Source organism: Candoia aspera, chromosome 8, assembly GCF_035149785.1.
Source record: "Candoia aspera isolate rCanAsp1 chromosome 8, rCanAsp1.hap2, whole genome shotgun sequence".
Taxonomy (NCBI): domain Eukaryota; kingdom Metazoa; phylum Chordata; class Lepidosauria; order Squamata; family Boidae; genus Candoia; species Candoia aspera.
This window is the reverse complement of record NC_086160.1, coordinates 49299347-49326650: the sequence shown is the minus strand read 5'-3', so window position 1 is coordinate 49326650 and position 27304 is coordinate 49299347. Positions and strand designations below refer to the sequence as shown.

General features: G+C 36.0%; 1 protein-coding gene across 1 annotated transcript in view; it reads right to left on the bottom strand.

The window, feature by feature from the left end:
• The window catches only part of BBS7 (Bardet-Biedl syndrome 7), a 29438-nt gene extending 4219 nt beyond the window's left edge, over positions 1 to 25219 (bottom strand). The window contains exons 1-18 of the mRNA XM_063309990.1: positions 25048 to 25219; positions 24003 to 24068; positions 23064 to 23126; positions 22669 to 22844; positions 19242 to 19428; positions 16467 to 16539; positions 16056 to 16172; positions 15111 to 15241; positions 12897 to 12981; positions 11411 to 11513; positions 8773 to 8965; positions 7901 to 7975; positions 6851 to 6916; positions 4863 to 5002; positions 4338 to 4502; positions 2318 to 2427; positions 2124 to 2227; positions 504 to 627 (exon numbers count right to left, since the gene is read on the bottom strand). Coding sequence (XP_063166060.1) covers positions 504 to 627; positions 2124 to 2227; positions 2318 to 2427; positions 4338 to 4502; positions 4863 to 5002; positions 6851 to 6916; positions 7901 to 7975; positions 8773 to 8965; positions 11411 to 11513; positions 12897 to 12981; positions 15111 to 15241; positions 16056 to 16172; positions 16467 to 16539; positions 19242 to 19428; positions 22669 to 22844; positions 23064 to 23126; positions 24003 to 24068; positions 25048 to 25083 — 2014 coding nt within the window. The 5' untranslated portion in view covers positions 25084 to 25219. The remainder of the gene's footprint in view (positions 1 to 503; positions 628 to 2123; positions 2228 to 2317; positions 2428 to 4337; positions 4503 to 4862; positions 5003 to 6850; positions 6917 to 7900; positions 7976 to 8772; positions 8966 to 11410; positions 11514 to 12896; positions 12982 to 15110; positions 15242 to 16055; positions 16173 to 16466; positions 16540 to 19241; positions 19429 to 22668; positions 22845 to 23063; positions 23127 to 24002; positions 24069 to 25047) is intronic.
• Positions 25220 to 27304: the final 2085 nt, after the last annotated feature.

The following is a 27304-nucleotide window of genomic DNA, read 5'->3' as shown; positions in this document are numbered from 1 at the left end:
TGGTAGGTTTTTTGTTTTCTTTACCATATCGTGCATTTTACCCAATATTTTCATATGTTTTGTTTTTTACTGCAGTTCCTTTTTTCATGTACATTTATTTCAGTTTATTTCTAATATACAACTAACTTGTTACATACATATTTTCTACTTGTAGTATTCAGTATGTCTAAGGACACTGGGGAGACTTGTTTCAGGCACAGAAACCAACAATGATCCCTAGGGTCTGGAATATTTGGAATATTTATTTGTATTAAATTTTATATACAATCTTTCTATTACATATGCAGCAGTTCTATATATAATATCCACCACTGATCCATTTCCATTTTTGCCATTAAGACAAATCATCTGCGTTTGTGTGTTTTTCATTCTAGACATTAAAATCTCTGTCATCAAAAGGAAACAAAAGAAATATTTAACAAGAATAGCACATTTGCTTTCCCAGAAAATAGAACAAGAAGTAATACTAGAAAAAAATAGAAAAAAATTGTTAATGAACTAACCATAAAGTCTTTCAAGGGATGTTGGCTGTTTCTTGTGTTCTTTGAGCAACTGATCTGCCTCTTCCAAAATACTGCGGTATTCTGGAATCAGGAAATCCATGTTACCTTCATGAGCCTGCAACTCCTTAATCAGATAATAATAAAATGTTAAGACAATTAAAGAAATTCAACTAATATGTTGAATAGTTGGAAGGTTAAACACACATGACTCCAGTTAGGAATCCAGATAAATGGATTGTTTAATTCATTCACATTTTTTTACTAAGACTACATCCTGAAGGTTCCCCTATTATTTAAAAAATATGAAGTCAAAACTCAAAAGAAGTATATGAAAGCTGTTATTTAACATTATGCTACTGTTGTGCAGTGCTTCAGATTCAACAGGAAAAGTTCTTTGCAGTGTTTGAGGGCACTCACATAGTACCTGTTAGCAATTCCTTAAAGCAGCTGCAACCAGGATCTCTTATCTGCCCTTTATAGCCGCAGCATAATCGTGAGGAAAATACATGTTTGAAAAAGTTTTGTTTTTTTCAGCTACCTAAATTAAAATAACACCTTATTGTTAATGTAGACTAGCCGCCTTGTGGTTCACCCCAGGCAATGTGACTTGTGACAACTAAATAGTCTACACATCTGGCTGCTGGACCTCACAAGGATTTCCCAGCAAGAAAAAGCAGCATGAACACCAAACTGCTATGCCATACAATAAAAAAAACCCCTTATTGTTTAACAAGGTGTTTGATTCACATATAGATATATTTCATACAAACTTTTAAAATCTCCTATGTTTAATATATAAACTATATTTTGCAAGGCTTGCATCACAAATGCAGCATTCTAGGATATTTATCTGTTTAAGATTCTTCTAATCTCCCCAGTAGCTAAAAGTATTTTCAGCAGATTACCAAATTACAAGTAAACAAACAGAAGAACCATAAAATATATTTAATAAATAGCACAAGAAAGAGACAAATGAATTAAAACATTAAAATATATTTATAATCAAACCAATTACAAATGCTTTTGTACTTGTAATTCAATGTTAGTTATTATTTTTAGATTATCAACACAACTAGTAATATTTGAAACTGACATATATTAATTCAGACTATTTGCCCACTGAACACAATAATGTCTGCTCTTATTCGAAGCAGTTCTCCAAGTAAAGATGGTTTGCTGCCTGCTATATGGATAATTTTAACTGCCAAGAACTACCTGGAATTTTCTGTATGCAAAAGCACACATTCTCTCACTTAATTATGGTCATTCCATTACTGAATTCTAATTATTTTGAAATCTCAAATATTATGATTAGTTGCATATTAGTGTTTTTTCCCCAGTAGAATATCTATCGTGAAACAAACTGCTGCTGGAACTGAACAGCCTCATTTGGTATTAGAGTTTAGGGATGGATCAAACTCTATCTGCTCAACAATAATGTTTAGTTTATTATCTGGTTATACTTTTATAAGTTGCCCAAAGCCACTGAATGGCATATAAATCTATTAAACAGACAGATCCTATAGTTTTGAAAATAATTAAGAAATAAACATGCAGTACAACCAAAAAAAAATTCACAACTAACGAGCAAAGCTATCAATTAATCTACCAAAGACTTACTTTTAAAGCATCTATTAGTTCAACTTTTTTAGCCAACATCAGTTGGTACTCTAATTTTGGATGGATAAGCTTTAAGGTGTGATTCACAGATGCTTCATTTATATCTAAAAGAAGACCACAACAAGAAAGTAACTCAATAGTTACTCATTTTGTATACAGAATGAGATCATAAAACATAAGAAAAAAATCCTTACCACATGATATATTGAGGTTAATTTTCCTTTTAGTGGCTTCTTTGGAGAGCACATCCTTGAGAATGGATATTGTGGATATATTGTCAGATTTGAAATAGCCCTCACCTTTCCTAAATAAACAAGATAACATTCATTTAAAAGAGATACTTGGAGAAACTACTGTAATTCTAAACAGTACAACTAATACTTTAAGATTATTTTTATGAGTTAACTAACATTAATTAAGTAGTTTGTTTGATAATTTAAACATTTCCCATTGGGAAGTTTTAGATAAATTTCAAAAACATTCTAACCTTAAAACTCTTCAAACAAGTTTTATTAAACATCCATTTTTAATTCACCTGTTTAGGATTGAGGTGTATAAAAGAACTCCAGAGATAAACCATTCTCAGTTAAATAAAAGGGAAAAGCTGCAGATATTTTTTAATGTTGTGGATATTACACTAAACTGTAATGTATATATGTGACTATGCTGCTAGATACACCAAGGCAATAGCTACTGTGTATAGTAACCACAAAAGTAATGGCACATGAAGTAATTGAACTATTCAGTAGTAAGAGCATACCTAATGTAATTCTGACACTAAAGATAGTTTATCTTCATTTTCCACAAAAACAAAAATTCTCAGATTTAACCAAAAAGAGTGAACCTAACAAGTGTTTGTAGGACTCCTGAAACTCTGTGTAGTCACTCTGAGTTAAAAGGATGAATTTAAATCTACCATTTGTTATAAATGTGGAGGTGTCCAATGTGGAATTGGGGACAGTCAAAAATTTTAGCAAGAGGAGCATCCAATTCTTTGTCTTTCAAAAATCTCAGTAAGTATGCAGCACCATAGAAAAGGAAATTTATGCTATGAAGTGGTCAATGAAGTCTCAGAGTTTACCTATGGGGTCATAAACTCACTGAGGTCACAGATCACCAATCATTAGTTGAATTGGAAAAGATTAAAGACACTAACAGGTGACTCACCTGTTGGTATCTTACACTACAGTCATACAAGTTCATCAATTCAAAATCAGTCAAGGAAACAGGATCAAGTTGCTGATTTTCTGACTAGATATGGAATTGATCCAGAGATTGCTACCTGCCAAAGAGGTATCAATGAGTTCAGTGGAAAGCTTGGGGACCACATCACAACCCTTCACTACAAAAGGGATAGTATGTGAAACAATGGAAAAGGTAAACACTGTCTGCCATCCTTTTACATGACTTCCCACATATACACACTTTCCTCATGGAAGACAGCCTGAGTCTGGGAAAAGACAAACTATTTTCCCACAGACAGCATGTCATTGGGGGTGCGGGGGTAGGATTTGAAATGGGCTAAGAAAGTAGCTGAAAGTTGGTTGTTAAAAAAGTTGGAGTGGGAGAGAGAGAGAAACAAGGTTAGCAAGCAAAATTGCAATTAGGCAATTTCAGGCTGTTGAAGAGATGTAGGTTCCAAGGTGACTCAGAACGGGGTTGCTAATGCATGGAGGATGACACAACATTACATCTGTGTATCATGCATAGATAACCTTTTTTGGGGGGGGAAAGTTTGAGGTTTTGCTAGTCAGGATAAGTGATCAGCTAGGTTTTAAGTGAGCCCTTGATTAATTCTTCAGGAAGTTTAATAGCAGTAGCATTTTAGAGTAGGCCTCTCATATTTTAGCAGAGGGGTTACTATTGCTGGCAGGGAGATGGTTAATCTTGGAATTGTAGTTAGGTATATAGAAACTGGCTACATTCCATCCTCTTTCAAAGGCAGACACCAGAGGCAGGCAAAGGGGGAGAACTGTAGGATGTTTATATGCATTAGTTGAATTCCTCTTGCTTGGTCATCTGACTGGAAAAGTCAATCTTTCAAACAACATTTCTTTATATCTGTTATGCTAAAAAAAAGGTAATATGGTTCACAAAAAGGCCCTTGTATGCTGTATTTTGTCTGATCAATCCTGAGAACTCATAAAATAGCATTTTATTTATTAATTTAAAAAAAACACCCTAGTATGTTTCAATAATTGTGTTTCATTTTACCGGTAAGTACATTCAAGCTGTGTATCCAAAAAAGTGTTCTGAAAGTAGAAGCTGACACTCTCCCCCACTGGTGTCTTTTCAGGAACTTCAGGCAAACAAAATACAATCCAGGAATGAACTTCGGCAAAACTGAATTGTCCTTTGAGGGTCAATGTATTCATAGGTCTGGATAACAACAAAATAAATATATGCATCCAAAGTAGGTTAAGTTCTTTTAAAATCATTAAAAGAAAGACTACTTAATTCATGAGGACACAGGTGTAAGAAGCCATTCAAGCAATTGCCTCAGAAAATTGCTTTCAGTGCCACAGTGATATTCAGGACAAGAATAGTGCCTTGCTACTATCACATTTGGAGGCTAAGCACATTTATGCAGAATAAAACTTAAATTAAAATCAATGAAGTTTATTTTTTAAGTAAAGATTTGAAATCATAACATCTTTTAAAAGTCTTCATCACTTCAACACCATTATTCAACACTAACTTGCAGTTTGGATTAAATGTCCCACAACTCTCAAAAAATACCTATCACGGTCAAGGCAGTGTGTCCTCTGATGAAGCGAAAGAGGCTTAATCTGATACTGCCGAACTTGACAGGTTTTGGGTTGAACTCTTGGCGTTACATATGCTTGCAGAGTTCCATAGCGACCTTCAATTGACAGAATCTGTTCAGGGAACACAGAGTATAAAGGTACCTAAATTTAAGTTAATATCCAAAACTTCTAGTTTTAAAAGACAATCTATATAAAAATTCAATCTAAAAATAGTTTAGGATGTTACTTAGTGATATTCAGTACATTTTAAAGCTTGTAATTAAGGATAGCAATTCAGCGGAAAAACCAATTACAGTGCAATTCTGTCTACCTAGAATTTAGAAGTCCCAATGAAATCACTGGAAATTACCTTCATATTAATTTAAGATTTCATTAAACAATGTCTTAAACATTGCCAGGTCATATACAGTGTCTGTTTCAACTGCTAACTTAATGTCTTGCATATTCTTTATATAGTGCCATATTGTGCCTATTTGATAAAGAATGCCTGACACTGTACTGATGATGGGGGCCGCGGTGGCTCAGTGGTTAAGACGCTGAGTCAGAGGACCATTAAGGTCGGCAGCTCGGCAGCTCGAAACCTGAGAATGCAAGCACGTGACGGAGTGAGCTCCTGTCAACAAGTCCCAGCTCCTGCTAACCTAGCAGTTCAAAAGCATGTAAATGCAAGTAGATAAATAGGTACCACTTCGTTGGGAAAATAACAGGGGCATGAAAGGAGCCCCCTCAGGCATCCCCCGGGCAACGGTGACATCACTGGCAAATCCTTTCAATACAGAAGTGCTTTGGTAGGTGCTTCTGATACACACACACACAAAAACTGTACTGATACACAGATGTATGAATACTATTTATTCCTTTTACCTTGCAATGCACTGCTCTAACTACTACCACTACTACCATTAAATTACTGTATTATTAATATGCTGGTCAATGAACACTGAACTGAATCTCCGTCTTTAACAAAAAGACTGCACACTGCACACTATCACACTACAATATCAGATTTATAGATTGACATGCATATGATATTATGCTATTAGCAAAGAGATTTTTAGAATTTATAGTTTTTATTAAAAGACGAAAAAATTATACGATCTTTAGATAAAATTGTGATACACCTCAGATAACAGAAATGTTTCTGACTCCTTCAATATATTCCAGCACTGCCAAAGAAAATATACTACCTCATGAATGTGTAAATTTATGGAGCTCTATTCCAATAGTTTTAAACTTAGCCTATTATTTAAAATAATATTTTTCTTTAAATGAAATAATTATTATGTCATTCTACTTCAACTAGTTTTCATCTAATTTGTGTGTTTGTGTGTGTGTGTGTAAATAAAAAAAAATAAAAGATCTGGTATCAACACAGTTGCCTTCTTGAAAAATACTTCATTTAGATATCTGAAAAGTAGATCTAAGAACTATTCAATTCAAGCAGCCTACATCTACAATATGCTTCCACAAAGAACTAGTAATTTGAAATTTGGATGAAAAGTAGATGACAACTAATCACATCATAATAAAATAGGGAGGATTAGTGAACTTTCAAAGGTCATCTTACAGATAATTTTTATGCATGCACACAATCTCAGTTTTAATCATTTTATTCAGATACATGCTGAACATATGTAAAAATACAATTATATCACAACATATCAGTGAAACTTATTCTGAGTAGGTGGAGAGAGAATTTCACAGTAACATATTCCAAAACCCTAGTATATTCCACTGAGTAGCTTTTGGCAAGTCTTCAAATGCATAGCTTCTATTTATGTCACAATAGTATTGCATACTTGAAAATTAGTACACAAATTCAAGAATTAGTACATAAATTCTAAAACAAAAATATAACCTCCCATCTATTTTTTTCAGGATTAGTGCTGCTCTGTTCTGAATTTGCTTTGAAATTTACAGTTTTCGTAACAGATTCAATTATCATGCTTAAATCATTACCTTAAGTTCCAGTCGTGTAGTATTTACTTGACACCGATAAGTAGCAAGGAGGAAGTTACCATTTGGCTGTGAAACATTTATAGTTGGAAACAGTAAGTTTAGAAACTGGAATAGAAGCTGAAATTTGATTTAGTATGAAGATAAAAAATTTGTATAAACATAAAAAGTCCATTTAAATTTTTGTAACTATCAAGGAACTTGAGAAAATTTAGCAACGCAGTTCTCTACTAAAAAAGAACTAGTAGCAACATTAAAATATTAATTAATTTATTGTATAGGCTTTTCACAATTGGAAATGGGTCAACCTCAATTCCGGGAGACTTCATCCATGCAATTTCCTTTTTGTGTGTGTGTGTAATAACTTTATTAAAATTTTAAGCAAAAAAGATAAAAACTAACAGAAATTCCCATCCCTTTACTTCCTGGTGTAGTCAATAGCCCTGAAATTGTCACTGCTTTAGTCAAAGCAACCAAAGGAGCTTCATGCTGCAAGCTCCATTTCTTCTGGGCAAGCACGCAACTTCATGATGCATATATAAAAGGGGTGGATCTTGCACTGTAATGTTACAGTGCTGCTCACATTGCTCTAACCCCCTTGCCCCAACTACTGACATCACTGCTCACATGGTTCCTCATCCAAGCAATAACCAGAGCTAACACTGTTTAGTCTTCAAGATCAGCCTTAAGAACATTCTTATTAAAAACAAAATTTATTCAAACTGATCAACAACTTTACTTTCAAGTACATTTGAAAGTCAAAATCCAGTAACTCCATAGAATTAACCGATCTTGTCATGAGTAAGGATGGCGAGCAGGGGGCTCCCATCCAGACTGTCAAGCGCATGCGTAGCACTGATGAATTGTTCAGCCATTCAAAGAGACACAGATCGGGACCGCCTTAACCCTTGGGGGTTATATGTCTGGGTTTTTCCCACGCTTCTTCAGTTTGTTAGGATTCCTGTTAAGTACTAGCAATAAATATTAGAGACCAGTTCATTGTCTCAGTGTGTTTCCTGGTTGTTAGGACAGATCTATAGCAATTGCACATACCTCAGATTCACAGTCAATAACACTAACGACAGCTGAATTTTTATCCACATCCTTTAGGTCTATAGGAACATCACACTATGAAGACAAACAATATTGAATTAAAGGATAGTTGAACATATGATTAATTCAATTCTCTCTTTATATAGAAATTAAGATGTTTGTGAAATCTTATGGTAAAAGGAGATATCATTGTCTAAAAGATGAGCTGCTCCAAAGCTTGTTTCACCCTTCACTTTCCTTTTGAATGATGTCAATTATGTCAAAATATTTCAATATATTAAACAATGTTAATAGTAATATTTATCCCATGGGGCAGTCAGTATCTGATGTGACACAACAGTTATGTACATAGCAATATACACACATCTTTTATATAAGAGCATGACAAACTGTCAGAAATGAAAAAGGAAGCAATTACAATAAGCCCATGTCACATGTGATTGACAAATCCTTAATGTAAATGTTTAAAATCCAGCACTAACTTCATATATTCCCTTAAAATAATGTATGCTCTTTCTGTTTCTCCCTTAAAATAATGTATGGATTCATAAGAATATATTAGTGATGCAGGACTACTACTGAAGGGCAAACTTCAAAGTTAAGTGTATCAGAGTTGCACTGAGATAGGATTTAACAACACAATAAATTAGTTGAAACATATCTATTTCAATCAGATTTTCTATATTTCAATTTTTGCCAGATTGCACATGTGTCCTTATTACCTCAGAGGTGGAGTGGAGGGAAGAGAATCATTCCATCCAAGTATAACTCTCAGAAAAAAATTAGATTGTATTAGGAATTCATCTACTTTTAAGATAAAGAAAAGTGTCCAATTGCCGAGATCTACAAAGTTGCTATAAACAGTCTCTCACCTGTAGCAAGACAGTATCAATTGCTGCCTGGACCTCTAAAACAAGGCTGTAACTGGCATCATCTTTGTTTAATGTAAACTTATCATTTACACTGAATGTTGGGACTGCTGAAATAGCAGTGCTGGACTGAGATGACTGCTGGTATTTTTCACGTTCTTGAAGTACTTTCATCTGTAACTGTTCCAATTCATTCCTATGACAACAGAATAATGGGCAAACATAAAATTGCTATGTACTTCTGTATGTGTGCTCTGAATGTTTTGTGCATGAAAGAGGGAGAAAGAGAGAGTGAAGAGGGAGAGAAGGTGGCAACACTTAGAATAAAGCTATTGGAAATAAATCCTTTGATGTTAAAATTGTAAGCAGCAGAATTCTGTTCTGAAAATATATAATAGGCTTTAAATGCTGGAATTATATTTTTCTAATAGTAGTTAGACTAGTATATTAAGTTATATGCAATGCTCAAAAGTGTATAAAAATAAGTGTGTTTTAAAAAATATGTTTGATTCATTAGCTTTCTGAAATCCTATCATAACTTGAAGATAACTGTTTTATTTTAAACCACAATCTGATTCTAGGGCAATTCCATTAATTCCAATGCTATATTTCTATTTTTCAAACTTTGCCACTGCCCATCTCCCTCCAGAAGAGGGACTGTATCATTGAATCTGCTTGGCTGGTCAAGTCATTTAGAGAGAGCCTATTGCGGTTTCCCCCTCTTCCCTCTCTTTACGAGATACACGGGTGTGAGCCAGAGACAAAACTTCTGGTCATGGCCCCCATTTTCTGGAACTCTCTCCCCCTGAAGCACATATGGTGCCTACTCTACATGTCTTACAAAAATTGTCCAAAGCAGCATTCTTACACTGGGTGTTGGCCCTTAGGTTAAGTAAATGTTGACTCTGATGTACTATTTTTTTAACTATTGATTTCAATTAAGTTTTTAATGTATTATTTTACTTCACTGTACCCCACACAGAATACAGGTAGTCCTCAACATACGATGGCAACTGAGACTGGAATTTGCATCACTAAGTGATACGGTCATAAAGTGCATCACTTAGCAATGGCAATCCCTGGAGTCCTAGTTGCTGTCATTAACTGAATCCCACAATTGTTAGGTGAGGCAACTTCCTGCCACTTCCCACAACCAAGTCAGTGGGGAAGCCAGCAGGAAGTTGCAAGTCCCAGGTGGTTTGCAAGCAAACCAGCAGGCAGGTAAGTGGCTGCTGCCAGTTGGGGGAGGGCAGGAGGAGATCTGCGAGAGTGTGAAGGAGGCGTGGCAAGAGGCGGGGAGAGTGCACGGTGCTGCGAGTGAGGTGTGGCGAGGGTTGGGGAGGGGGTGCATGGGTATGAGGGGGTGCACGAGGGGGTGCACGAGGTGCAAGGGTCTGAGGGTGCACAAGGGTGCACAAGAGGCACAGCAAGGTTTGTGGAGGGTGCACGAGGCTGTGAGGGAGGTACAGTGAGGGTCAGGAAGGATGTGCGAGGGTGCGAAGGAGGTGCAACAAGGGTGTGCAAGGGTGCACGAGGGTGTGAAAGAGGTGCAGAGAGGCTCAGGGAGGGTGCATGAGGGTACATGAGTGGTGGGGGAGGCACAGGGAGGATGTACAGGGGTGTGTGAGTAGCTAGCACAGTACAAGCGCAGAGGAGCCGGGGAGGGTGTGCAGATGGGGGACACTTACCCTGGTGACTTGCAATCTTCCCTGCTGGCTTCCCCATTTATTTTCTGGGGAAGCTGGCAGGGAAGGTTGCAAAGGGTGATCATGTGATTGTAGGGCACTGCAACCAGTTGAAAGTGCAAGTTGGTTGCCAAGCACCCAGATTGCAATCACATGACTATGGGGGTGCTGGGACTGCCAGAACTCTGAGGACCAGTCATAATCACCATTTGTTCAGCATGATCATAACTTTGAATAGTTGTTGAATGAATGGTCATAAATCAAGGACTACCTGTTAGTCTGTTAGGATTATGACAGAATATACATGTTGTATAAATAAATAACATTATAAAATACCCAATCCCCAGGAGCAGAATGTAATTTCTTAGGCTATATTATTTATTTTAGCTTTGTTCAGACTACTGTTTCAGGCTGTATAACTATTGTTTATGAAACCAGGACTGAGTATCAAGGCCAAGTACTCCTCCCTTAGCTTTCACTACCCACTAGTTTGCAAGCAAAGTTCTTGTTTGCATTAACTCAGAAGCCTGCACTGTATTTGAACTGGGGAATTCTGACTTAATGTTAAACTAGGAAATAAATGACAGGAGGTAAACTTAGTTCCTGATATGCATAATAACTTCATAAACTATGGTTATGAAATTTGTATTGATTGTCTAGGCCATCAGATGTTACCAGTTAGACAAAGTGTGTTATAAAATCTATTTTATTCTCAAAGGGCAGGAAGGGTCTCTTGCAGGAGAGCTTAGAAAAAATAAAATGATGCAACGAATAGCTGAAATTTTAATAACAAATTATCACAAACATTTGGCTGGCCATTTACAAGGCAAGTAAGAAGTAGCCACGTATATAGTTATGGTGCACTGGTGACAGAAACTACTCACAATGTGTGCCACATTAAGGCAAAATTATTACCTCAGTATCTTTTTTGCACTCTCACAAAATCGTTACATTACCTTAAGGACAAAACTTTGTTCTGCATTTCATGAGTCATCTTTAATCCATCCCCTGATCCACATTCTCTGTGAATAGGTTCTGTAGTTAATCCAGATACCCATCCTAAAAGATGAATATATTCTTCAGATTTCACATTCCTGTTATGCTGCTGCTGCTCAAACTCAATGAATCCATAAGTTTAAAAAACAACAACAACTCTACATTCTGCCAGCTGGCAATGTTGGCTGAGAAACAATGTTAAAAAAATGGAAATTACATGAAATTGGGGAAGTCAAGGCAAGTTCTGGAAGACCAAGAAAAATCTCAGAACTGCTCCCAAAATGCTTTGCAAAAGAGAACACATTACTGAAAACAGCCTCCATCATCTAGTGTTGCTTAGACAAAAATGATCTGCATGGGAGAGTTGCCAGAAATGAACTTTTTCTCTGACTTTATCACAGAAGGCACCTAAAGTATGCAAAAGAAAAACTTCATAAGCCTGAAAAGATTTGGAACGAAGTGCTTTGGACTGATGAAATAGGTAAAAATTGAACTGTTTAGCCACAAATACACAATAGATTTGAAGAAAAAAGGGTAATATCTTGCCAGCATGTTTTGGAGTTGTAAGGCAGCAAGTATACAGGAAATATTGTGTGGATAGAATGAGGAATGATTTCATCTAAATGTCAACATATCCTAGAAGCTAATGTTCCAAGTTATTAAAGGAACTGAAGCTGAAAAGAGATCAGATATTTAAGCAAAATAATGATCTAACATATTTCCAAATCAACAATAACATACTTAGAGAAAAGTAAAACAAAGATTTTGGAATGGCCTTCACAGTACCCAAATTTAAATATTTTTGAACATCTGTGGGGATATCTCACACCTGCAGTGACAGACCGACAGACAGAAACTTTATTTCGGTCATTGACCAATAAAAATACATTATCCCCTAACATCAATAACCTTTGGCAACCATTTGTGGGCAAAGCTTACACGTAATGTAGCAGAATTTTGCTACTTTCAAAGAAAAAAATTTATCTTGGTTTTTTAACAGATATTGCAAAAATAAAAAAATTATCAGAGTACCCCAGGAACTTAAATAAAACGAGGGTAATCAACTGGTGGTGAATGTCCCTGTAGAACTGACAATACAAAAGAATATGGGCTGTGGTTTCTATGGCACGCATGTCACAGGGCAATATTGGGTTTCAGATGGGGTTCCTGTATTTCCCTTCCAAAACACCTGTAGTGCATGCAAGGAGACCTAAGAACATTTCTGAGCTAGAAGAGTTATAGACTAGAGGAAAAATCCCAAAAGGAAGAATAGACAGACTCTAAACACAGCCAAAAGAGGTCTTACAATGAACTGTCTAGAAAGGTGTCCAGAGAAGAGCTGGGCAACACACTTAATAACTGGTTTTTAAAAAAATAATGTGTTATTTTTATTCTTGTTAAATTGAAATGAAGCTGAAAAGTTCTGAAAATAAAAATAAAATTAACCTGAATATGTTGTCGTTACAATCTCATCATAGCCCTCTTTTCCAACACAGCCACCTTGGATGGAAGTGACACTCTCTGACAAAGCCTAAAACAACGAACAAAATTTAACACATATTTATTTTCTTGAGTTCTGTTTAAAATCTTACAAAATAATAAATTCTGAAAAACACAGATTTCAGAAAAGTTGAATATGGAGATAACAAGAAAATCTACCTAATAAAAATACTTAACAAATGAAGGGAGGAAAGTTGAATAAAACTGAAAACATGATTTTAATCCACTAACTCTTACATTTTAAAAGGACTCCATAAAACACGTATTATCTGCTTTCTGTTATATTCTTCTAATTGTGTATTCTTTCTCTACATTGCTCTTATATAAATCTAGGTCACCTCTGCATCTAGAATACTGTGTACAGTACAATTTTGGTTACCGCATTTGAAAAAGGATTTAACAGAGCTGGAAAAGGTGCAGAAGTAGGCAATCAAAATGACAGGGATTTTTAAACATCTAGTACTTTTGAGGAAAGAAAAAAAGGCAGTTGAAGGGGGACATGACTGAGGGGACATGATTATAAAAATCATTCATGGCCTGGAAAAAGTAGGCAGAGAGTTTTCTTCTTCTTTCAAACACAAGGATCAGACGTCATCCAAAGCAGCTAACTGGAAGAAAACTGAGAGTGGAAAATACTTCTATAATTAAGCTGAGGAATTCATTACTACAGTACTCTAAGGGGAATATATGGAAGATGCGTTTATTAGTCATGAACACTAACTGTACACTACAGATATTTTATTTTATTTTTTTAATTTAATTTTTTCAATTTGGATGCTGCCTGACTCCAACTGACTCTGGAGAAAGCATGCTTCCATATACTAGTTGAAGAGAAACAATGTTAAGAGAGAGTTATGTCTCCATCTCCCATTTGTGAACACCTGAGAGGGTGCTTGGTTGACTATGGGAAACAAAATGCTGGACTAAGATGGGCCTTGCCTGATCCAGCAGAGGTATTCTTATATTCTTCTAAATTCATATGAAACAGCCACCTTGCTAAAACTAAATAGGTCAGCTGAGTGTTTGGATGGAGAGTAACCTGTGAACTTCAGGTATACTAGCTTGAATTCCATGCTGATAGAAAAGCAAAATATAAATGTAAGAAAATACTTTCACAAAACCTTTCCTATTATTTCCAGAAAGCATGACACAATATGACAATAGCATTTTATGTGTATCACAGATACTTATCATGAAGAACACAAGGGCATTGGGATTTAAGAGAATTATACTCTGATACTCCTGATACTCAAGTTTTAGCTGTTTGAATGACAGCTTGGAGTAGCTGAAATTTTTACTGACTTCAGAAAATTAACATAAAGCAACATCAAGTCCTGGGGTCTGCCTACAAAGTTCCATCTCCAGTACGTCTTTCCTCCATGCAAGTAAATGGAGGTTACATAGAGTATTCTCCCCAAATATTTTTTGTTTATTGGATCTGTTAAGACTGCCCAACTCCAAACACTCTAATAACCCCTGCCCAAACAGTTAATGGGTTAGAACACTCCCTTCCCAACACCACCACACAGGGTAACTGCTGTAGCAGCGTTCTTTCAAGGGCTCCACACTGTCCCACATAGCCATTTGGAAATCCCTCCAGCTAAAAAAGCAATTCTGACCAAGAACCTAATTGATCCAAGGATCACTGTAAGGGAACAGGCATCTGTCCTCCTCCTCAGATATCTTCATCAAGGTAGTTTCTTTCGTTCTTTTCAAAGAAATGGAGTAATTTTATTTACTTGACAAGGGAGGAATTTTTTTCTCTACCAAAAAAATCACTCTTGACAGATATGAAAACCTGACTAATATAGTTTCCATCATCTTATTTTATTTTCCTTCCTTTTGTCTTCTTTTCTCTTATTTATGTAATCAATTTTTAACCTACTCTCAAGACCAAAGTCTTCTCCAAATGACTTAAAAAATGCTTCCCACTGTTTGGAATGGAAAGTCAGAATGGGGAATGGGGGAGGAGGGGCGGAACAGACCTAGAGAGAGACACACACAAAAGGGAGATTTCCAAACATTTTGACTGATCATAGTCATTTGTGGATTATTTAATTTATAAAAGATGCCTGAAACAAAGCAATTTAATTATTTAGGAGAAAAACTGTTAAAATAAATTCTTTTACTTGAGGCAATGGATTTACACAATATACTTACATATTCGTATTTGAGAACAGGGCTCTTTGCATTTTCAAAGTTATAGATCTCTAATATTCCATCATCTCTACCAATGAGCAATTCTTTAACTCCATCTCCCAAAATGTCAAAACTATCCATACATAATATGCCTGGAAAACAGAATATCAAACAGGTATTTATATCAAGCATTAATTATTTCATCTGTTGTATCTTACTAGCAATTTACAAGGGTTTTTTTTTAAAAATATAATAATTATCTTTTACCTGGCTCTAGAATGAAATTAATTCCTCATTGGAGTTATATTTTAATCAATTTATAAATAGAGTAAGCTCCACCATTATAACCTTTAAATCTAAACTGCATAGAAAATGGCTGTTTATATTTGTTATAACCATTATTGGACTTTCACTGTTTAATACGGAGAGATGAGGTTCTAGAGATGGCTTTATAGAAATTGGGGTGAGATACGGAATGAAGAGATGTTTGGTTATATTTTAAGAGATAGTGATAAGTTGTTAATGTTGATGATACTTGCTAGGGATGACGGGGGAGGTTTCTTTTTCTATTTTTCTATTTCTATTTTTATTTTTTTTCTGCACCTTTTTAATTTAAATTTTTTAAAATATACTTTTGTATTTTGTAGTTGTATAAGTTTTACTTGTATAATATAATCTTTAATAACGTTATTGAAAAAAATCAGAAGCAACTGAACAATAACAACCTTACATGATCTGTTTTTAGGAAGACCTTAAAACACTTTTATTCTGAAGAGTGTTTGGGTACTGATGCTACTGCACTGCTCTAATTAGTTATATTGTTGATGTTTTTTAATTATCATTACATTTTCTTGTATGGAATTATAAATTGCTTTGAATACTTTGGGAAATGTGCAATCTATATAATTGTGTAAACAAATAAATACATGGCTTTATTCATTTAGGAAAACAACATAAGACACTTACCACCTCTTTTTTTCTCATTTCCAATTTTCCACTTTTCTATTGGAGAAACACCAGTAATCTGTACCAAGCCAATTTTGCCATCAGATGTCCCAAACAAAACTTCTTCACCAGAGTCACCTAGATATACAAATTAAAACTATTATTAGAATAATTATTAAGTAGAATTCTGCTAACTATGGATTCTGAACTCTTGCAATTTTTTCTTTTAAGTTTTAGGAAATGTTTCAAAATATTCTAGCAAAAGAAATACCTTGCTTCACTTCCATCACTCTTATAAAAATAATGAATCAGAATAATTCTATGTTATAGAAAATACCTATGATGATATTTGGAATTATTAAAACAATCATCTATGAAAATCAGATTAATCATTTTAATAACATTTAAAAGACCCCTAAATATTCTACTTACCACCATTTCCACTGTTCAAGGCCAGAACAGCAGGTGGACCTGGGACTTCCATTTCATACAGCAAATTTGAACCCTCAAGAAAATGAAATGGAGATACCATTATTTTCAATCCTTAACATTTTCTTTTAATTTAAAATTTAATTTAAAAGAGATATAAAGTTTTTTTTAAAAAAGTTTCAAAACTATGTTCCTGCCTTTAGAATAGAATGAAAACTGGAGCCTTGATTGTCAACTGTATGCCCCTTTTAGGCTTAGATATTTAAAATCCCTACTTGAAAGAACAGACCACTGGGACCTGAATTGCGGATTGCCCTATTTCCTCCTGGGCTCTAACATATGCATTGTTAGCAGAACTGCTAAATTGATAGACAAGGCAGTTCAGCTACGAATCCATTATATTGTGACAGATCGGGGTCATAAGATAGTCATAAGACTAATCAATCAATAAACTATCAAAGCAGGCATAAAGCTATACTAGCATAAAATGTGCCATTCCTAATGCTCATCCCTATCCTGCCAAGTTACAGAGAGTTGTATACTGAAGCAGGAGAAAGCTGTAGCACTGCACGGCACTTCTTTCTGCACATGCATGCTACATATTACTCAGGCTACCGTTAAGCACAGGTTACAAAAGAGGCTTCTGCCACCTCATACAATCCCCCTTCATTATCTGTCCATTGTTACAGGTGACAGACACACTGAGGGCTTGCTGTCCCATGAACCCCACTTCCCAGGTATCTGTCAGCTGTTAGGTATATGTAAACACAAGTTCACTATTCTTTTGAAGCAGTAGCAAATATATGTTTAAAATTAGCCTAACAGATGACAGAAGTTGAGGGAAAGGTTGTTTGTGTGGCAGAAGTCTCCTTCCCACATACTGTCCTCTCAACATCTATCACTGAACAAGGGATCGGTTTGCAGATCTGGCAGATGTAAGGGGAGAGACTGGTTTGAAAGACTCTCCTGCTGCCCAATCTATTCTGGAGGACAGTACCCAAGATCCAGAAGGGAGGGGGCATGCCTGCACCAGCTCAGATGGCCAATAAGAACTGCACCAATCCCTCCCACGGGGGTCACTTGACCAAACTACCAATAGAATGGTCAATAATGTATAACAGACTGTATGAAGGGAAAAACGGTGTCATGATAAGAGAAGAAACACAACAGTAACTCTAGAACAGCTAAAGATAACTTAAGGCTGCCAGAGGTATGGTTAGGGATCAGATCAAGATAATGCCATGAGGATAAGGTAGAAAAAAGATTACAAGCATATGTTGGTGTTGCAGTTATATGCAAATTAGACAAGTCACACCAGATCTGTTTCTCTCCTTTTCGCACCTCCATCATTTGGAGAACTGTAAGCAAACTTTATCTCATGAAATTTTGTATCTTACATTTTTTCATGATTATATATGCAGCATTCCATTTCTATTAATCAATCTTAGTAAACTGAAAAAATGCAAAGAATGTTATTGAAATTCTATATTTATTTGTTCATAATGGAAAGAATTAAAGAATTAATTTGTTCATAATAGAATTAAAACTGAAGCTCTAAATAGGGATGAACAAAACAAGAATATTGAGCTAAAATACATGTGTATCTATAAAAATATTTTTATATCATCTTTTGGCACTAAAGTGAACACCCGTGTCTGAAAATATTTAAACAGAGATAATTAAAATACAAAGTAAAACATTAAGGCTAAAATAATAACTAAGTAGTTTATAAAATGGGGGACGCGGTGGCGCTGCGGGTTAAACCGCTGAGCTGCTGAGCTTGCCGATTGGAAGGTCAGCGGTTCGAATCCGCATGATGGGGTGAGCTCCCGTTGCTAGTCCCAGCTCCTGCCAACCTAGCAGTTTGAAAACATGCAATGTGAGTAGATTAATAGGTACCACTTTGGCGGGCAGGTAACAGCGTCCATTTAGTCATGCCAGCCACATGACCACGGAAGTGTCTACGGACAAACACCGGCTCTTCGGCTTTGAAATGGAGATGAGCACCGCCCCCTAGAGTCGGACACGACTGGACTTAATGTCAAGGGAAACCTTTACCGAAGTTTATAAAATATACTAAAAGTAGCATAATAATGTTTTAACTGATGATGGCCTAAAAGCAATTGGGAATGGATCAGTCAAGGGACTCTTAGAATAGTACTCCCGAACCAAGATGTGTCATGGGGGGAGGGGGGCGGTGCTATTAACTAAAGTTTGATGCAAATTCTAGTGTATGTATTAAGCTTACATATACATGCAAACCACAAAATTATGTTAACTAAATATTTGTGACAAAAATGCTTTAAGCTATAATCAAAGAATTAATTTTAAAACAAAATGGATGGTAACTAACCTAAGAATATTTAGAGTTTGTCTTCTTAAAGCCACTTGACATATTACATTCTGATAGTCACAAGGTAAACTTTCCTTGTTTACTTAGCAATCTTTAATATATATGTATGTCAGATCTATTTCTAACTAAGAATTACCTGAAGGTTTTGTAGAGCCAGGCAATAATATAAATATCCCAAAATTAATAATAATAACCTTTCACGAAACAGGAATCTTCCAAGTATATATTAGCCTTCATTGAACTTACTGGAATTGGTGCAAGTAGATTTCCTTGCAAGTGATTGTATACAATTATTATTATTATTGGTATGAACAGATGAATAGACTTTTGCTTCGTGGTACTGACTTACCTTTTTAACTGTAATAAATAATGGTAATAAATAATAAATTGGACTACAATAATGGCAATAAGCAAAAAAAGTTTACCTGCAAAACTCTAAGAACTCTATCTTGACATGCTAATACAGGTATAATGCAAGATAGTTTATCTGCTGGAAGACAGAGAACATCATTGATTTTATCTCCTGAGAGGTAGTAGTGCTGATCCTTACAGTCACAATAATGGTTATAAATGTAGCTTGCACCAAGAAAGAGATCTGATCCAGATATATACCTAAAATAACAACAACACTGTAATTAAAACTTTAAAATAATTTAAAACACTATTTTGGGAACATTATAATTTGTTAAGTATTCATACACTTGGAATCAACATAACAATCCAATAAGAAATTGATATATTATTTTTTTTCCTTTGAAAAGTTTTTTAAATTTTTACACCAATTCTCTAAGGACTTCTAAATATGTTCCAAGTACCTTTGCAATTTAGCTGTGATTATAGCAGGAGACTAAAATAACAAGTATGTTCTATTTATACTAAAATACTACAGATTAGACACAGAACTGAAACAGAACAATTTGTCAATTAAGTTTAATTGTCAATTAAGTTTAAGTAATAAAATAATCAGAATTGCCATCATACCACTGTACAGCAGTGAACACAGGATGCTGAAAGCTCCCCATTTATACTAATCTACTTTCTTGATTAAAGGCAAAACTGAAATACTTTGGCCACATCATGAGAAGACAGGACACCCTGGAGAAGATGCTGATGCTAGGGAGAGTGGAGGGCAAAAGGAAGAGGGGCCGACCAAGGGCAAGGTGGATGGATGATATTCTAGAGGTGACGGACTCGTCCCTGGGGGAGCTGGGGATGTTGACGACCGACAGGAAGCTCTGGCGTGGGCTGGTCCATGAAGTCACGAAGAGTCGGAAGCGACTAAATGAATAAACAAAACTTTCTTGATAGGTGTGGGGTTAAGAACATCCTCAGCTCCCCCAAAGAGAAGCAGGATTCTGATGTAAGAAACAGGAAGTAATTTACTCTGAATTTAAGGTGTAAGAAAGTAAGAATGTAACAATTTAACAATTCAAATAGGTTTTTCTTAAATATTTAAGCAAGGTTCTCAATGACAGCTTATTACTGGAGAGAGAGTATACAGCTTTTCAGAAAACTGAATTTAGTATGAAAGAAAACCTCCTGCATTACACATAGAGGAGAAACAGCCAGATGAAAGAAACAAATGAAGTCTCATAGTAAGCAATACTTCCATTATTCTTCCATCCTACTTAAAAATTGTTGTTTGACCTTAATAATATACTAACATAACTTAACATACTATTTCAATGCTACTTCATTCCAAGCAGGATAGTACTTCATTTGTTACATAAGAGCAACTGTTTATTGTGATAGTACTAGTAATATAATGTTGTGGACAGTATATTAAACAGAAAAACATATACAGAAAAGGTAGCATTCATAGCATCCATATATAGTATTTATATTTAATAAGAATACAGGACTATCCATTATATCTAATTACTGTAAAATAAAAATCATATCTACCAACATTTTGATAAATATTAAAAAGGTTTTATAACATGTCAGCATTTAATAAAAAGCAGCATTATTTTGTTAACCTATATGAAATTTTGCATCTACTTTAATTATTGCAGATAAAAGCAGTAAGCACAAACCCATATGTAGAGTACAGTGGATAACAATTGTAATTTCATTTAATTATGATTAATGTAATTGTAATTAAAGGATAACCATGAAACACAGCAGTATTTCTGCTGAAATACTACAGTGTTTCATGCTTATTCTTAAATTCAGCCAAATTGATTTGAATGACTTAATTTCCTCAGACAATGTTTTATATATTTACAAAGTATTTGTACGTAAATGCTACTATACAAGTATATAATAGTTCTGAAGGTCTGAAACTAGACTTTATACAGTACTAGGCACAATTAAATAATTGCTTGTTTTTACACCACCCAGAGTTGCATTGTCCAAGCTGGGCAGCCATATAAATGCTATAAATAAACCAACAGTAAATTTATATAGGATAATAAAATTAAAATGATCCACCCAATTTAAATGTTAGATAACTCTTTTCTGTAAATAGATGCTAACTAAGTTCCTAGATAATTCTGACTTTCCATTTTTAGGAAAGGTTGTAGGGAAAGTGGTGGCCCTATAGCTGCAGAGAACCCCAGAAGAAGCAGATCATTTGGACTCTTGCAAGCTGGGATACAGCATGGAAACTGCATTGGTTGCACTTGTTGATGACCTTTGGAGAGACCAGGATTGAGGAGTACTACCATTCTAGTACTCCTTGATCTTTTAGTGGCTTTTGATACCATGGACGGTATCCTTCTGGATCACCTCCAAGTAACTGGAATGAGGAACACTGCTTTACAGTAGTTCTTCTCCCGAAAGGGGCAGTTATCCACAGTACTCTTTATATGGGTTTGTGCTTACTGCTTTTATCTGCTTATATCTTCAGTTATGTTGGGAGAGATCTACCAGGAGACCTCTACTTTACAGTGTGCCTGAGGGATTCTCCATTTCTCAGTTCTTTGAGGCATCTACATGAACTGCTGAGATAGGTTATTAGTCTGTACAGGGCATTACCAATAAGTATTACCATTAAGTTCATGATACCAACCCTTACACTGCATAACCCAGCTGAACAAGTGATGCAGTGGAAATGCTGACCCAGTAGGGTCTAGATGGGGAGGAACAGACTCAGACTGAATCCATCCAAGATGGCATGGCTCTGGGTTTGTGGGCCTAACAATTCCAAGGAAATACGATCTTTGTCTCTGAATGTGTACAGAGCCAAAGGATGACCTTGGAGAAACTATGCAGAAATGGTTAAAAAAAAAAAAGCATACTTAAGCCCTGGAAACAGAAAGTGTTAGAAAGAAGCTCAGACTGGCTCCACCTAATTCATTGGGGTATAAGAGGGAGACAAGGGAAAACACAGTCAAGCTTTCAAGATTCTGTTACTATAGCCTATCAATAAAGCATGCTTCCTGTCAAACTTGTGGAATCTGTTTCCTGACCTGGCCTATCTTGAAGGGCTGGCAGAATGGAGTTTTACTCCCCCTCTCAGAGATGGTTTGCAATTCAAGAGTTGTCCTAGATTCACAGATCCTGCTTGAAGAGCAGGTAGCAGCTGTGGCTAGGAAGACTTTTGCACAGGTATACTGTATATAGCCATTTGCAACTATTGTTGAATCAGGAGATCCTGCCCACACCCATCCTGTGATTTAGGAACCTTGTAAAAATGTTTCTTTTCTGAGTGACACAGGAGGAGGGTTCTTTATAATATGCAGACAGGATTTGCAGCATGATGGTTTAATTATACGGATTTTGTTTTTGTCTGTATGTGGGTTTGGGTTATTTTTAAGTTATTTGTTGTTAGCCACCTAGAGCCGTTTAGAAAGGATGGCATATAAGTATAGTAAGTAAATAAGCACAATTAATGTTCAATATACACACATAGCTTTGATGTTCTCAGTGAGGTTGGTATTAAAGGAAAGAAACTGTTTCCCTTTCTTTGTGAAACCTCGAACCTCAGAACCAGCAGCCACGAAAATTTTCTCCTGGAGAGTATTAAGAGCACCTCCCAGTTCTAGCCTTGCAATCTTTTCCCCTGGCAAAGTCTTGAATATTGGCTAAAAAGAAAAGAAAACATTTCTGTATCATCACAAAATAAAGTTTAATAGGATTTGAATCACAGAAAATATAGGTATTTCTTTCTACAGTCATACTGCATTTGGAAATGTGACTCTTCAAAATAGATTACCTTTATAATCAGTTGACATTATAAAACCATAGGTTACTATATTTTGTTAATTTAAGTGTCCATGTATGTAAATGAATAAAGAACTTACAATAGCTTCTCCTTTTTTTATTCCAAAGCAGGTAATAACACCATCATGGTCTCCAGTGACAACCTTCAAAGTAAAGAAATAAGAGGATATGTATACATTACTCTTTTAATAGTACAAAGGAAAACCATTCCTTTTTGTTTGATATGCAATTATACTACTTGGATCTATATTTTTTCTCTTCTATTTAATTCCTCCACTTAAAATGCTGTCTGATACTTTAAAATGGATCTCTTGTGTAAAAAGTAGTTTTGAGAAGCTATTTGAATAAAATGGGAGCAAAGATAAAATATCCACTGGTAAATATAAATAATAAATATTCAAGGAGGGAATTCCAGTAAATAACCCATTTAATATACTAGTGATACAAAACCTGGAAGAATTAAACCCATGGACAGAGATATAATTGTTCCTAAAGGATAAAAAAGAAAAGATAATAAGGCTATGGATGATAAGACTGAAAAAAAGGGACAAGTAGTTTGTCCAGAATAAAAAGTCAGTGCAGGTACTAGGAGACTGCTATATAGACAGGATGGATATTGTAGAAGAGAAACATCAGGAAAATAGTTATGGAATGAAATGGAATAATTGATTCAATCTGAGAATAAACTAGACTTTTATTAAAGAAGATACAAGAAAAAATGTTTATTATGCTAGAAAAATAACATGCTGTCAAATTATATGGGAAAAATACAGAAAAATTAAGAGGAAACCTTAAAAGTTTTAAACATAAACAACATGAGATTAAATCACAAGATTATTATTTATATTTTAGGATATTACATACAAAATAGATATAAAACATTTTTTCTCCACTATTTCTCTTCAGAGTACAATTTTTAAGCCTGATCTTCATCACATACAATTATTTTAATAAATACACTTTTATACTGCCTTGAGCTCCTGAACACAGGATGGAATATAAATCAAATAAATAAATACCTTCTGTGTAGCTTTGCGTCCTGACGTAGGGAGCAACTTCATGGTTTTCTGGGATGTCACACCCACCTAGTTGCAAATACATCTTTATTAATATTTATGTTCAACTCTTCCATTTTAAAACTAATTTTCATTTACCAAAATGTCAATACACTATTGTTTTAGAGAAGAACAGATATTTAATTATTAAAATCCATACTTTCCAACATGATGTTGGCTTTCCAACATATGAGCAGGTGGCAGCTATGGCTAGCTCCTTCTAGTGTGCCAACTCCTGGTGGCACACAACCATAAAAGCGAATTACAATATCCCAACAAAAAATTAACAGGAACAAAATACACAGCCAGCCAAATTTTGAGGGAGATCATACCACAGGGCAGGCACCACAACCAAAAAGATATGCTTTCTAAGTCTTGACAGATGGCATTGTTTCAAAGAAGAGACCTGGAGAGTGTGCACTGTGCTGGAACATGCGGAATACAACTGAGACAGGCGGTCCCACAAATAAACCAGTCTTGTGTGATTAAGGGCTTTATAAACACCTTAAATTGCACATGAAAGCATACTGCAAGCCTGTGCAGCTTGCATAGGGGTGTTAAATGGGCATACCGAGATACTCCTGTAACTACACATCCACTACATTCTGCACCAGTTGCAGCCTAGGTAGCCCTATGTAGTATGAATTGCAATGGTCCGACAGTGAAGTGACTAAAGCATGAATGACCACGAGCAAAGTCTCCCAATCCAGGAATGGGCACACTTAGCACACTAGAGTTAGCCACTGCTGCCACTTGCCCTTTGAGCAGGCGCTGCTGGTCTCAGAGCCCCCATCAATCGTGAACTGGGCTTAAGTGGGGGGATGCTACTACCCCTCAAGAAACAGGAGAGCACCCTGGGGAAGGCTGGCATAGGAGTATGAATGGGGATAGAGTGGTCTACAGAAACAGCAGCATGGAGGAGGGAGACTAAAAACGATGGTTCCGGGAGGCGCAAAACAGCCCTCGCTGTCATAGGCATCCGGCTGGCTCTCCCGCCCGCCCTCTGTACCTGCAGGTAATCCATCCGGTTCAGACTCAGTTCCATGGCGATAGGCTTTTACAAGTTACCAAGGCTGGCTTCGGCTTCCTCTTTCCAGTGCTCCGCGGGCATCAGTATCGCTGTTCTTCGACCCTATCAACAAAGTACGGCCTAAACTACCTCCAAGTCTCCCGTTACTGTGACGACGAGACAGGCTTGCGTAAACTACGACCATCCCCCAGCTTTCAATTGGAGGCGGCGCGCTCTTGGGAGGTGAGCTCCGCTTTAAACGCGCCTCGTGATTGAAGAAGGAGCTGTCACTCAAGTAAAAAAAATCACCGGCTCGTGGATCAAAACTCAAGAGCATCTAAAAGCTGGAGGCGATCCCAAGGAAGGGCGGAACTTATCCACAGGAGCCGAGTTTTAGCAGGGGAGCCGCAATCGTGCGAGAGGCTGGAACAAGGGGAATAGTTTACTCCACCGATTTCAAAGTCGGCAACTTTAAGATGTGGGGACCAACTTCCAGAATTCCCCAGTCAGTCACTGGTTTAGACGAACGCATTTATTATCGCATAAGCTTTCCATCCGAGTAGTGTGTTCACGCGGGGCACTACCCATAGTTAAATGAACCGTGGTTTGCGTGGTTAACCATGAACAGTGGTTTACTCGGTTAATTCCATTGTATGGGGTTTTACAATACACTTCCCTACCAATTAATCACAAGTTGGTATAACACGTCTGTTAGTGGTTGACTAGTTTGTGGTTCGTCGTGCTGTGCAAACAACTAATCAGGTGTATGCAGCATTATCCTTTACTCAGGTACGTACAGAAAAATGTTGATGTTAAATAATAACCTGCAAAAAAATTGTGGCAATTCAGCTGAATTTTAAGTATGTGCAGAAGAAGCAGGGTGGTCCTAACTGCTGTGATTAGTGAATATGCACAATGCAATTTGTCAAAGAATAAGATTCATTTAGTTTCACGTGGCTTAGCCTTAGATCAGTGAATAGTGGACTGCCTGAGTTAGAATACTGTAATGAACTCTTGTCAGGTTGCAGTAGAGAGAGGCTGGAAGCCATTTAACTTTTCCTTCTCTTAACTATCCCCTAGCAGCAAGTATGTTCAAGATACTTTGCTGCCAAAGATATCAAATACAGTTAGCTTACAGTTGTGTGACCTGCACCCCAAACAGCTGGATTGAGTAATTGGGGAGTTGACCACTGGAAATAGATCATGCAAACACAGCTAACTAAACATTCATTGGTGTCTGAAGTTCGTTGCTTTCTTTTCTGATTCATTTTTCCTTGGATGATGTATGCTAATCTTCCTAGACCTTTGGGTAGAGATGATTTTGCATATTACTCATTTTATATTAGCCACTGAGAACTTTTTCAGCTAAATGTCAGAATAAAAATACTTTAATAAATTAGCAGAGAAAAACTATATAGAACCTCTTCTTTTTAATAATACTTAATCAGTTCCAGATCAAGCTATTTCAGTCTTCATTAGAAACTTAAAGAGTACTGAAGAAGGATTCTAGAAATCAGAATTCAGCCTTTATGTTCAGATTAATTTTGGGATTAATTTGTCACTCAGGTCTCACACACACAGACAGCTGAACCAACAAGTGCAGGTTCCAGGCTACCAGAATACAGGACCTCCAAAAAGAGTTGTGGTAAATGCCATTGGTAATTTGGAGGTTTGATATAAATAAAATAAATTCCTAAAGCACTAGTTGGTAATTCCATATAAATTTAGTTTTTATTTTCTCTGATAGCAGCAGCCTTAAGGGCAGCAGCTTTCCTTTCTCCTCATTCCTTTAAATCAAACCCAGTCATAAACTTTCTTTGGCCTGTTGTCTTCACAGCATTTTGCTTCATTTAAAAACAAATTCATGCTTTTCCAGATCTTCTGCCTATTTTAGTCCTCTTTTAAATATGTCTTATAATTGCTTTCAGCTCAATGCAGATTAAGATTGCAGTTATACAGTTGCCTGCCATTTCTAGCTGTAAGGCAAATAATTCCCACTAAAAAATCTCATAATTTGTTACCATATAGCTTTCCACTGGCATAACTAGTACTTATAGTTAATGTTGGCCTACCCTTCTTTCTTTAGTCTTGCCAGTTTGTTTGTTTATTAATCAAATTTATATGGCCAACTCATGGAAGAGTGACTGAGTGGCACACTATAATCCAATAAAACAAAGCATATATAAAAATAATCATATAAATATATAAAAATCAGTGTTAACTTGAATTTTAATAATATTTAATTTTAAAATATACA